A 13,696-nucleotide genomic window follows, 5' to 3' on the forward strand; every position below is an offset into this window, starting at 1 on the left:
CTGTCTCGTCAGAGGCGCTGGAGCAGAAATCCCACGTTAGAGGAAGGCCATGCCCCGGGGGGCGTAGTGCCAATAGTTTCGTTTTTCGTCGGGCAAATTGGAACACTTCTAATCTAAATCACATCACATGCTGGACACTACGATGAACAAAATTGCATCGAGTTTTGCTGCAACGGGTTTCTTTTAGTATTTTATCGAGAAATTAAAAGTGAGAGTGTGTGCGTGCAACATGGAGTTAAACTTTTCGAAGTGCCATGGGAAGCTTCACAGCAACTGCACAGAAAGTTTAACTCCATGTTGCACACACTCTCACTTTTAATTTCTCGATTGATTTTGAAGCATTCAATATAATAATCATGGCTCAAATAGAAAGATTATCCAACAAGCGGATCGAATTTTATTTGTCTAGACTTTGAAACAGCTCCTCTTTCTCCAGACGATTAACACATGTTTATTGTATGTTTCTAAACTGTGACGGTGAAGCGATCATGGTCCGCGAGGGGACAAACTGCAACTGGGGGATCCGCACCTGGTTCGGGAGGAGGCAGCACTCGTCCAGCATAAGATCGTTGGGATTGAGAGCGAATTTGGTGAACAGACTGACTAGTGAAACTAGAATGTCCAGCTTATTAGGGGCAGTATCCAGTTGCGGAGATTCGCGGATACTGTTGGATGCGACGATGTCCTGGCTGATGTCAAGCCCTGCTTTTTGGACATCACAATGCAATTTTTGGGTAGTTTAGCTATTGTTGATCGCCAAGTCGGTGAACCACTGGATCGACTTCTGCAGACTCGGCTACCCCATAGAAATGTTCTTGGCCGCTAGATTATCACCAAAACTCCCAAGCTCGATAAAAAGGGGGAATTTCCATACAAATTCCCCCTTCTTCTCGAGCATGGGAGTTTAGGTGTTTTTAAGGAGCACCTTGTCGACGTCCTGTACCGACTTTGAGAGGCCACTGAAAAGAAACACCCACTTCAGATACTTTTAAGAACACAATTTAAAACAAGTCTGTACTTACTGGTTTTTTCCCTGTAAATTATCGTGCGAGGCCAAATTAAACGTTGATAAAGGTGGTCATGATCGAGTGCAGGGTTAGCAAGTTTAAAAGATCAATATTTGAGACCAAACCGGGAGAAAGCCGATACGGAGGATGATTGTCACGCTACGGGAACTTCGGTGGCCTTGTCAAAACACCTGCTTGCTTCGGGCCTACGCAACGGCTTTTTCTTCGCCAACGTTCCTTCTCCTAAGCCCCGCTCCACCGCCGGTTTTGCCTCTACCACCCTCTGCCTCTGGCCGGGGATTGACGCAAACCTGAAGATTTCCCCCCAGGGGAGTCGCGATCGGCTTGAAGATATGACCCTTGTCGGTTCCTTTATTATGGCCAGAGTCTTCACTGCTACTGCCTTTGCCACTTGCCCTGCAGGCCGAACATTTTTCACGATTACGCGGGGATAAATTAGATTAAAAAAAAACAGATTGTTCAAACGCGTGATGAACCAAATTGGGTGACAGTTTTTTTCAAAAACAAAACAATCGGCAAGTGCACAGAGTACTATGATTTGTTTACCCAAATTAGTACCTGTAACTTGACTGTGGTGGCGCTCGGAGCGCTAAAGGGGTGTCGCCAACTGGATGTATGAAAAAATCACGAAGTGAGACATCTAGGTAATTAATAATCTATGATTGTATGTAGTTTCTTTTTTTACCGTGATTGTCCCTTGCATGAGGAAAAAATGCAGAATACGTATCGAGTATAACGTTTCAAAATCTATAAATATTAATTAAATATCATCAACTTAAGGCTTTTATTAAGTTCAATAGGCTCTTTGAGACATAGTCTGTGGGTTATTTAAAAAATACACATTTATTTGATCGATTTGTGAGCCATTTCCAACCAAGAACTGACTTGCCTTTATTTTGCATATGGGACAGCACACAAGTCATTTTTATTTTGGAAATTCTAGAACAAACATGACTTTTTTATTAAATAGGCTTGAAGTATATGTTGAAACAAGACTTTTGTCGTGTTTATCTCAAAATCGACAAATATACATATGGGACGGACTTGCTTCGGGCGGCAACAGTCCAGACTCGATTATCCGAAGCCTCGATTATTCGAAGTTTCGATTATCCGAAGTTCGATTATCCGAAGGTTTGTATGGAACTTAGGATAATCGAATCACGAACAAAAAAAAATCTTTTGTTTTTTTTTATTTTATTACTTATGACTTCTAATTCGAGTTCTGCGACCCCGTTTTAGTAAAATTTGAATAGTTGATTGCCTATTAAATAAAATAAATGCATTTTTCAATGTTTCACACCGCCATTTTGGCCGCTATCTATCTTGGACTAAAAATTTCTAAATCACTTCAGAGTAGTTTAGGGGTCATTCTTGAGCTAAACAATCAAAAATAAGAAAACGAAAAAAAATCGTGATTCGATTATCAGAAGTTTTGATTATCCGAAGTTTCGATTATCCGAAGTTTCGATTATCCGATGTGCTCCTCTCAAAAGTTTTTGGAATTTTGATAAGTTAAAATTTACACTTTCTGAATAAGAAGATAAGAGAAGCATTGGTTTATTCGAACTTGATTGATCATTCAATGTTCAAAACAATTGAATTTTTCATATGTTTTTCTGATTAGTTTATATAATTTTGCTTCGATATTTATAAGTAAAAAATTTCCCGGGAGTCTCGACCGAATTTTCCGGGAATCGAGAGGTCCAAAAATGGTCGATTTCCTGGGAAATTTTTCCCGGGAATTCCCGCTCGTCACCCTCTACTCAGGATCAAATTCTGAGCAAATGTCTGTGTGTGTAAGGTTGTTTGTATGTTACAAAACGATTTTGATTTTAATATTTTAATCCGGATGATTATAAAAAGAGGATTTTGAAAGAAAACCCTTTATATTATATTCTTTCAGAAAGGTACTTTAAATCCCTATCAATCGCGTCAAAAAGATTGAAGATCTGACAACACTATCAAAAATCACGATTGCCGTCAACTGGGGTGAATCGGAACTACAGTCTGAATAGGGACAACAGTGGTATGCTTCAAATTAGGAAATCGATGCACAAATTTAGTTGATCTGTATCTGTTCTAACCGAAATCAATTAAATATCAAAATGTAGTGCAAGAACCTGGCTAAAACAGCTGTCCCTATTCGCCCCATGTATCCCGATTCGCCCCAGTTGACGGTAATCAAGTTTGAATTATATATCATATGCTCATAGGATATGCAATTAATCGTTGGTTGCGTTATCATAAGACCTATCCAACGAGTCCTAAAAATGAAGATTTAACAACCCTATCGAAAATTATGTTTACTTAAGTGTTAATTATACACTTTTTTACATATTTAATATTTCGATAAAAGTTATATCCTGACCAATCATGCGACCCGTCGATGGATGCGTAATCAAAAGACCTTTCCAACGAGTCAAAATAAACACAAAACATTGGAATTTTGCGGCAATTTCACGGTACTCTAGAATCGGCATAACATAAATGCAAAAATGTGTTCTTTTAGATTTATTGTGTTAAGAAAAGTTACTTAAAGGATTAGCAATAATTGGGTCCTAAAATGAAGCTTAGATTTCTGATATTATTGTTTACAGCAATAAAGCATATTTTTCTGAATACAATGACCCTTTTTACGACCACAAAGAGTCTAAAATGGATTTTTAAATCAATTTTGAAAAATTAACCTCGCGGTCCTTCTTGACAGAAAAGCTCCTACTTGACAGCTTGTTCCAAGGGAACCATAGTTGATCCATCGAAAAAATGTTGTCTTGTCATAATTTTTTTTTTTTTTTTGCATTAAAATTGACATAGGACTTTAGTACCCAATTAAAGATACAAAATAATACCCCCTGACACAACATATTTGATGCAATTTGAAAGAATTTGACTTAGTGAAATTTTGCCATGTTTCAACATCTGAATTAATGATTCAGCTATACTAACTCTAATGAACTTTATAAATTTGAGTATCAAATCTCTCTAAAATAATAAACATACTTAATTTCATCGAAAATCAAAGTTATTCACTGAGGAGCAATTTTTCAAGCGTATATTTTGTATTTCGTGACATTTCGAGGTACTTACCAGATTTCACGGATTAAAAAATTCCCGTGAAATCGCGAAAATCACTAGCCCTGTTAATGATGAAGTAGTACAGAGTTATGCACCTCAGTTGAATTTCCTGACGCCACAAGAAATTATTCTCCGCTTCGCTTGGAGACGGCGATGATTGTCTAAGTCCACGTTGGAATCGTTAATTGGGAATAGAACCAATTCTAGCTGAAACAGATTCTCAACACCATCGCTTCCATCTCCACCGCACACAAGGGACATGGATAGGGGGTTCAGAAGACGAGAATCACCTTTTTGAGAAGATAAGGGAATGTCTCCAAGGTATCCTCAAGCTTGGAGTTCGATGATTATAGAAAGATGAATTATCTATGAAGCCACCAATGGGAAAGCTTTCAATTCTTTTCATATCATATTGGTTGAATTCAACAAGTCACCCAGGCTTTTTTGGCGAGGTTGTGTAGATTCAATTTCAAAAGCACCTACGAGTTATGCAAATCTTTTGTAGTTCTGGGTATTAAACATATAATTCTTAACCGATTTTTGGATTCAACTATATCAGTCTAAGTCCTTCTAAACTCACAAGCCTAAATTGTCTTGTGATAAGCATTTTACTTACCAATGGAGTACCCGATTCGAGTGGTAGAAATGACAGTTCTTCCATAAGGAATACATTGTAGAAAAAAGCAAAAACTGCTCGAATGGAAGTGCTCCATTCAGCAACGACTGCTTCCCTCATACAGTGGTCAAATTTATTTCAACTGAAAATGGAATGATGAATTATTTTTTTAATCTTAGGGGGAAGTAGTGTAGGAATCCATTTCGGAACACCCTATTATCCATAGAGAAAAAAAGTCACAAAATGGTTTTCCCATTTCATAATCACATTTTAAGCATTTTGTAACCCACATTCCTTTTCTCACTCTATTTGCAGATTGTACCAAGTGCGTTGTTCGTTGCGAGTATCGCCCCGGTTGCCGGTTCAGGTGGAAACATGCCTTCCGGACGCTTCGACCACGGGAGTGCCTTCGGCCGTTGTCGCTGCCACGGCTGCTGCTTCTGCATCAGCTCCTCCAAATTCCATGACCTCGGCGGCCGGTTCAGGCACGGGTTCTACCTCTGCCGTGACCGGCACCACCACCACCAGCAATGCCCCTGGGTCCGTGTCGAGCAGTGCCAACACGCCCATCTCGACCAATTCCTCGAGCGGGTGCCAGCCCGGGTTGGGGACGACCCCCAGCAGTAGTAGTGGCATTGGCGGCAGTGGCAGCGCTGGCGGGGGTTCCCAGGGGACCAACGGGTCGCCCAGCGCGGCCACCACCGGCTCGGGGACGACGGGCTCCACGGCCACCATTATCGACGACTGTGGCGCTTCGCGGGTGTTCCAAATACTGTACCGCAACGAAGAAGTGTCGCTGCGTGACGTCATCATGTTCCGGGCGCATTTACTAGGTAATGAAATTTGCATAACTCGCGTCCTCTCCGAGGCCTTGCCGAGTGCCATGTTAGTCAATCTACTAGTTTATAGTTGTTCTACATCCGACCGTAATGAGTGGAATGCACACGAGAAATCCTATGAATCCCAATATCATCCTCACCATCGCACACAATGCTATATTTCTGCTCAGCATCCTAGCTCAATTTATCAGCAGTGTGTAGGAACGTGTACGTTCCGACTGTTATTGCTCCCAACCCACCCTGGGTTAAGGGAAAATATACACCCCACATACAGAGCACGGCGAACGGCGACCGTCCATGAATGAACGCAAGAACATGCGCATATTCAATTAGGGTAATCCACCAATTGATTAACGGGCTCCAAACCGTCAATTATGCGGTAAAAATGCAAAATTGCAAATCTTGATCAAAAATTGTCGAAAAATTTAGGAGGAAATAAGATTTTTACGACTCTGTTAAACTCAATTTCAAAATGGAAAGTAAAAAAACCAAGACGAAAAGATACAAACAGACAGAATGCAGAATTTATCAAGCAAAAATCAATAGTCCATAGCTATACATCACTGCTCCTATCATTTCACTTTTACCACAGACAGCCCCATCGATTTTATTCACCAAATTCTGAATGACCTCCGGAATCTGCACACACACACACACGGTTCGTTTCCTGCGAAGCTCCATCCTGGCCACCCATGACTGGCACCGATATCTACGATGCCACAACTAGCAATCCGGCGGACCAATATCACGCGCTACAACCCCCTCCTGCTTCTGGCCCGGGGGGCATGAATCTGCATAATCTCACATATGAACACGCAGGGCATTATCCGGCTTCAGTGCTTCTGTTCTATGGTCGTCCTGTATTTGCGCTTGGTTCTGAATTTTCCGAGACGATCTTGTGTTTTTTATGGAAATTTGTTGGAAAACTGTCAATATTGTACCAAACATTCAGGAATTTGGAAATATTCTTCAAGAATTCATGATAAGATGCCCGAAACGATTGACAACCAACCGAGCGAGGCACGACTGTACTGACAAAAATGGTCTCTGATGGAGTCAATCCACGCGATAAACTGCACAAATAGGTACACCAGAAAGGCGACAGACTGTGTCAAACACAACTGACTTTCTTTGTCAAAAAGTTGGCTAGTTTCCACAATAAAAATCGTTGTCTTGACACAATCGCCTTTTCTGATTTCTCGATGTATTTCGTCTGCCTGTGTGGATCAATCGGACCGCGCACTGGACTCACAATCCAGAGGTCGCCGGTTCGAATCCCGAGGCGGACGCAAAAAATTCTAAGTGTCAATATAGGTATTCGGTGCCCTCTCCCCGTGCCCATACCTTCACACTTAGGAGACCCGGGAGGCGGAGTCTTGTCGCAAAAAGAACGATACACGTCTGTGGATCCGTTGACGAAACCGCAAGGTTTAAGAGGGCCACATTATGAGGTGTTACGTCGATTCCGATGTATTTTTTTGTATATCACAAAAAACAACAACTAGTTTATCAATTCCAAATGTATTTCTTTCTACAAAATCTACTAAATTACATTGAAACCAAGTACGTTGTAGTCGAGCCCACGTCTCGCTTGTGACTGCATGTGGCGTAATTTCAGGCACGCGATACAACGTAATTAGGGGTAGTTTGCGATAAGTTCAACATGGTATCGTCATGCTGGGTGCGGCTCCATCCTGGCAGCATCGTATGAAGCAACGGTTTCTTCAGGAATTTCACCATGATTGAAGAATTGGAGCGTGGAATTCCATGCTGCATTAGGTTTAAAATCGAGTTCAATGAATCTTTATATGCAAAAAGTTGTTCAGTTTTTCTATTTTTCTGTTTTTCTGTTTTTCTGTTTTTCTGTTTTTCTGTTTCTCTGTTTTCTGTTTTTCTGTTTTTCTGTTTTTCTGTTTTTCTGTTTTTCTGTTTTTCTGTTTTTCTGTTTTTCTGTTTTTCTGTTTTTCTGTTTTTCTGTTTTTCTGTTTTTCTGTTTTTCTGTTTTTCTGTTTTTCTGTTTTTCTGTTTTTCTGTTTTTCTGTTTTTTTCTGTTTTTCTGTTTTTCTTTTTTTCTGTTTTTCTGTTTTTCTGTTTTTTTGTTTTTCTGCTTTTCTGTTTTTCTGTTTTTCTGTTTTTCTGTTTTTCTGCTTTTCTGTTTTTCTGTTTTTTCTGTTTTTCTGTTTTTCTGTTTTTCTGTTTTTCTGTTTTTCTGTTTTTCTGTTTTTCTGTTTTTCTGTTTTTCTGTTTTTCTGTTTTTCTGTTTTTCTGTTTTTTTGTTTTTCTGTTTTTCTGTTTTTCTGTTTTTCTGTTTTTCTGTTTTTCTGTTTTTCTGTTTCTCTGTTTTTCTGTTTTTCTGTTATTCTGTTATTCTGTTTTTCTGTTTTTCTGTTTTTCTGTTTTTCTGTTTTTCTGTTTTTCTGTTTTTCTGTTTTTCTGTTTTTCTGTTTTTCTGTTTTTCTGTTTTTCTGTTTTTCTGTTTTTCTGTTTTTCTGTTTTTCTGTTTTTCTGTTTTTCTGTTTTTCTGTTTTTCTGTTTTTCTGTTTTTCTGTTTTTCTGTTTTTCTGTTTTTCTGTTTTCTGTTTTTCTGTTTTTCTGTTTTTCTGTTTTTCTGTTTTTCTGTTTTTCTGTTTTTTCTGTTTTTCTGTTTTTCTGTTTTTCTGTTTTTCTGTTTTTCTGTTTTTCTATTTTTCTGTTTTTCTGTTTTTCTGTTTTTCTATTTTTCTGTTTTTCTGTTTTTCTGTTTTTCTGTTTTTCTGTTTCTCTGTTTTTCTGTTTTTCTGTTATTCTGTTTTTCTGTTTTTCTGTTTTTCTGTTTTTCTGTTTTTCTGTTTTTCTGTTTTTCTGGTTTTCTGTTTTTTGTTTTTCTGTTTTTCTGTTTTTCTGTTTTTCTGTTTTTCTGTTTTTCTGTTTTTCTGTTTTTCTGTTTTTCTGTTTTTCTGTTTTTCTGTTTTTCTGTTTTTCTGTTTTTCTGTTTTTCTGTTTTTCTGTTTTTCTGTTTTTCTGTTTTTCTGTTTTTCTGTTTTTCTGTTTTTCTGTTTTTCTGTTTTTCTGTTTTTCTCTGTTTGTAATTAGAAAAGTTCTCAAATAAAGAATTAAAATTTGGAGATAATTCATTTGCTGCACATGTTCAGCTCACATTAGACATGTAAATTCATCGTCGAAATTAGAACTCCCCTTCCAAAAAAACATATCACTCAACACTTTGTCAACAGCTCGTTTCCGACGCCACTTCCTGTTTGGAGTGCGCGTCTTTGTTGCCCAAATATACATATAAAAAGCGTCCTTTTCCCTGCGAAAATGGCGACGGCGACGCTCCCTCCAACAGAAGGAAAGAACCATCTTCTAATGTAACCGCACAACGACCGCCACCAACGACCACATCCGGTTTGCTTTTCTTGTTGCTTTCCTTGCCATCCTTTTGTCGTCCATCAGATATCGGGCGCGCTCGAGTCGAAGTCGTCGTTCTTTAGCGGCGGCCTCAGAGCTACGAGGAAAAGTGGCGCTTTTTAGAGTGCCATTAGACGCCAATTGCAGCGAGTGCTTTTTAATAGCACTTGGCCAACCGTCCTGCCACAATATCGAGGGGGAAAAAAGCATTGAATGGTCCAGGTACAACGCATGGGGGATGTCCGTAAATGACGAGGTCTATGTACCCAGCTTTTTTAACGAAACTTTTAATAAATTCTAAGAAATTCATCTATTTTAACCACGTTTCTTTTTCCGGTCTATAAAACTTTGGCAACAACAATACTTTAATTTCCATTTTGCAACAAATTTCTACATACAAAAATGAAAAATATAGATCAGAACACTTTCGATCCGTTGATCAATCAGAACCAAACTCCACAAACAAAAAAGGAAAAAAAAATAACTCGCATTTTCACCCGACAATCGAAATTCCTGAAAATACCAACCATTTTTCATGCTGAAGCTGACCAACCTGAAAAACCTAACCTTACAAAAAAGATTCGCAGAAAACGAGCGGTGGAAAAACATCCCGACCTGCTTGGTGCGCAGAATGGTAAAAGGATAGAACGTGCATTTTTCAAGTGAGTTGTTTGTGATCGAACTAAGATAAATGTTTCAAGTTGTCGGGACAATCCACGGGATATACGGTGAATTCAGGTCGTTGCAGGAACGCCCAGACAAGTGCTGAGTATTTGCTGAACTTTTTGAGCCTGATAAACGGCATACTTTACTGCACTTCAGGTTGAAAATATAAATGTCGAACAGATTTTAAGATATTGGCTCAAAATTATTATTTCATTTTTGAACACATTGTGAAACTTTGAAAAAGTGAACCATTTGAAAAATATAACCACTTTTTTAAAGGTTTTCTGGACAATCAAAATATTTTTTTTTTGATTTTATTTTAATTGTTTAGTGTTTAACGATTTTTTTATCAAAGCTAATCGAAGAATTCAGGTTCTTTTAGTATTTGGCGAAGCTTCAGACCAATACGAACCTCCCAAGAAATATGATTACACTCAACCCCCGGTGGTTGGTCACTATTTCGTTTAACACTTTTTCGTTTGTACCCCGTTAGTTTGACAAAGTCTAACTAAAAAGTGTCGAACTGTCACTTTTTACACGGCGCTCACAGACACTATCAAAACAAACGTTGGGTAGTGTGTGTGAACTCCGTGTGAAGCGGGTGTCAAACTGAAAGGGGTCACAACAATTGGTGTCAAACCAACGGGGTTTAAGTGTAGTAAATAGCTTTACGAACAGCAGCAGAAAAAAGAGGGAAAACTTCTTGTAGCTTGTTTACGCTACCGCTGCTGCCAATTTTCACAATTTCTTGGCAAGATCCTTACCAGGTCCGTAGTCTATATACAGATCAAACTGTCTTCGAACGGATAAGTTAATAATAAAATTTTAAGGCTCTGAAAGGCATCATTCCCGATCGGCCATTTAGCGGCCATGTTTGTTTTAGAAAACATTCAAATTTTGATTCAGAATGTATCAATAAAAAATGGGTTTTTAGTGTTGTTTGTAGAAGCATTTTACATATAGTGATTATTTATCCATTTCAATTTACTATTTCTGGACCCTGAATTCAGAACCATCATTGACAGTCATTGCTCCAAGAGAGACGCCATTCACGACCTTAAATACAATTAAATTTATTCTACTTGTGAGCTGTTTTCAAAAAAAAAAAAATATGGTCTAAACTAAATAATCTCTTTGTAGACTTTTTCAAAAGTAAAGCTTCATTTGGTAATTATTTTAAATGAAAAGATGACAACATTTCACACAGGTTTCATTTTTAACATTGAAAATCGGACCAATAGTTTCCGAGATGTCGTCAGTTGAAAATTATTAGGTGACACCTAGAAATATTCATTGTCATCCATTCGAATTCTTTATGAAGCTAATTTCCCGATTTTCAATGTACCAGAGACAAAATTGTAAGAAATTTTCTCAGCTTTTCAAAAATATTTTGTCTCTCAAGAATTATTTTAAAATACAAAAAACGAAAATAAATAGAAAAGTTATACCTAAAAGTAGGTAGCTATACCTAGAAAACGATACATTTTATTTAAAAATAAAAAATTTCGACGGTTTTGTTCGAACGCGAATCAATTCAACACGGAACGTCGGATCGAGATGCTTTTTGTTGCGTTGGGTTCGTATAAGCCCAAGGAAGGTTTATATGCTAAAAAATGGCCTCTTTGGCCACTCTGGGACCGATTCCGGAGCATCTGCAGATTGTATGGGAAAATTTACGTAAACTCAAATTTTGATCACAGGAGGCTAAATAAGCAAAAAAGCAAGAAACGTCAAGAAACCAAAAAAAGGCAGGACGAAGTTTGCCGGGAAGAGCTTGTAAACAAACCCCCCTTCAAACACCAAAAATACACACTAAAAAAAAACCCCCCCCTCAAAAACCCTAACAACCATACAAACCAACACCCTCAAAAATCCACACAAATCCCTAAATGCAAATGCATCTTTCAAAAACTACCCCCCACCCACCCATTACCCACGAAAATAAATAAAATAAGTTAAAATTTCAACCCCATAACATCACACAAACCAAACCCCCCCAACCTCCAATTGTTTCATTACAACAATCAACCCCACCCCAACCTAACACACCCCACCCCCCCAAATCCCTCTCCCCCCCAAAACCTGCATACCCAAACCCCAACAACCTCACCAAAAATCCCTCACCCACCAACCATATATTCTCCAATAAATTCCCCCAACAATCATCCCCCCTCCACCAAAATACCACTTCCCAATTCATTTCCCTAAACCCACCCCACCCCACCACACCACTTCCCTTACTCAAATGCCCCCCTCGTTTATTCCCACCCACACAATACAAAAAAAAAAGACAAAACCCCAACCCCCACCCAACCTCCATCCCCCCCCTAAAAACTAACCCCCTTACACCCTACATAAAACAACAACAACAACAACAACAATAAACAAAACAACCATCCACACCTTCCCCTATCCAATACCAACCCAACCCAATATTCTTTCCAACCCCCCACTATCATTCTACAACCCAAACCCAAAACCCCCCAAAACCCACACACTAAAAAAAAACCCATTATCCCCACCCAAACCAAACTACTACCAAACACACATAAATACCCACTTACTCCCATAACACACCCCCCCTACAAACACCAATATACCACCCAAATCAAACTCACCAACAACAAACCCATTCAACCCTAAATTCATCAACAAATCAAAATTCAACACTATAATTATCACATACACAAAAATCACCAAAAACATATCCCCACATCAAACAACCATATTCTTTCTTACAACCCCAAAAACCCCCAACAAATCCACCCACCCATTAACCAATCCAAATAAACAAAATTATACCAAAACATCCCATTTCTTCTAATTACACCAACTCCATAACCCCATACAACACAAAATACCCAAACCCTTCCAAACCTTACAAAAATAAAACAATCTTAACCCAATAACCAAAATCCAATCTTCAAAACTCCAAATAACCATTACCCCCCCATCCCCTATGCGCAATTTTCATATGTTGCTTCAGATGTATTCCCAAAGTTTAAGTCAGTGTTTTTGGCCAGAAATGAACTTATATTCTAATTTTAACCAATACTAACAGACCATAACGAAAAATCTACAGTTATTGACTATGACTTCAAAAATGTTGACCTATGTAATCATTCTCCCTATTAATCAGGGCACGCCACAAAATTAACACGTTTTACACCAGCCGTAGATCCCGTGCCAATTTAATTTGGTTCCGGTCGAATTCACCACAACAATGCAAACATTATAAATCAGAGAACGTGGGAAAATTTATCGCTTTTCGAGAGCTATTCCTCCCCATCAAAACGAGGGTTCAAATAGTAATAAAAAAAACAGTAGGTACAGCAATTTACAGCAACAATCCTAAAAATTATGGACCCCGTGGGTGGTGGAGCCTAGATTTCCCCACCGGGCCTAGCCCCATTGAACACCACAATGTGTCAAACCAAACCAGGCAGTAATGCGAAAGAAGGATGCGATAACGAACTTCGGGTTGGAGATTTGAATTCGCACCATTTTCCTGCTTGGTATTTTTTGGGTGATGTTTATGTGGCCATAAATTTCGAACTTATTCGCCTTGTTTGATTCCTACAAATACAAAATGGTACCCCAAGATCTGAATCTGGTTGTACAATCCATCAAGGCAAATTGGAATCTACAGTCTTGTTTCAGCAACACCGAACAAGATTTGTGTTGGGTTAAAAATGTCGTGCAATCAATTTTAAAGGGAAACGGATTGTCCCAAATCTTCAACAAGCAAAACCAAAACGATACGGTTACAGTTGTACACGACACTTTTAATTACGAAACTCATCAGTTATTTAAATAGTCACACCGCACTACTGATGGTGTGTGGAGGTGGTTACCGATCTCTCGAGCATCGATTTTCTCCTACGTCCTCGCTCTCTAAAGCAACTCACTCAGCACCACTCCTACGCAATTCGGTTAGACAACTCTGGGGGCACAAATTCCATTTATATTGCACAACATGTGTTGAGGGGGAAGGTCGTGCAAAACGGGGGATTGAGCTGAAACCCTTAACCACAACACCAATTACTTCATGTTATGTGTAAAACTTTCATGCAGCTCTGGAGAAG

General features: G+C 38.8%; 1 protein-coding gene across 1 annotated transcript in view; it reads left to right on the forward strand.

Moving 5' to 3' along the window:
• The window catches only part of LOC120427774 (uncharacterized), a 97,976-nt gene that overhangs the window by 39,153 nt on the left and 45,127 nt on the right, over positions 1 to 13,696 (forward strand). The window contains exon 2 of the mRNA XM_039592694.2: positions 5,035 to 5,552. Coding sequence (XP_039448628.1) covers positions 5,035 to 5,552 — 518 coding nt within the window. The remainder of the gene's footprint in view (positions 1 to 5,034; positions 5,553 to 13,696) is intronic.

The sequence above is a fragment of the Culex pipiens genome, chromosome 3, assembly GCF_016801865.2.
Source record: "Culex pipiens pallens isolate TS chromosome 3, TS_CPP_V2, whole genome shotgun sequence".
NCBI classification, from domain to species: domain Eukaryota; kingdom Metazoa; phylum Arthropoda; class Insecta; order Diptera; family Culicidae; genus Culex; species Culex pipiens.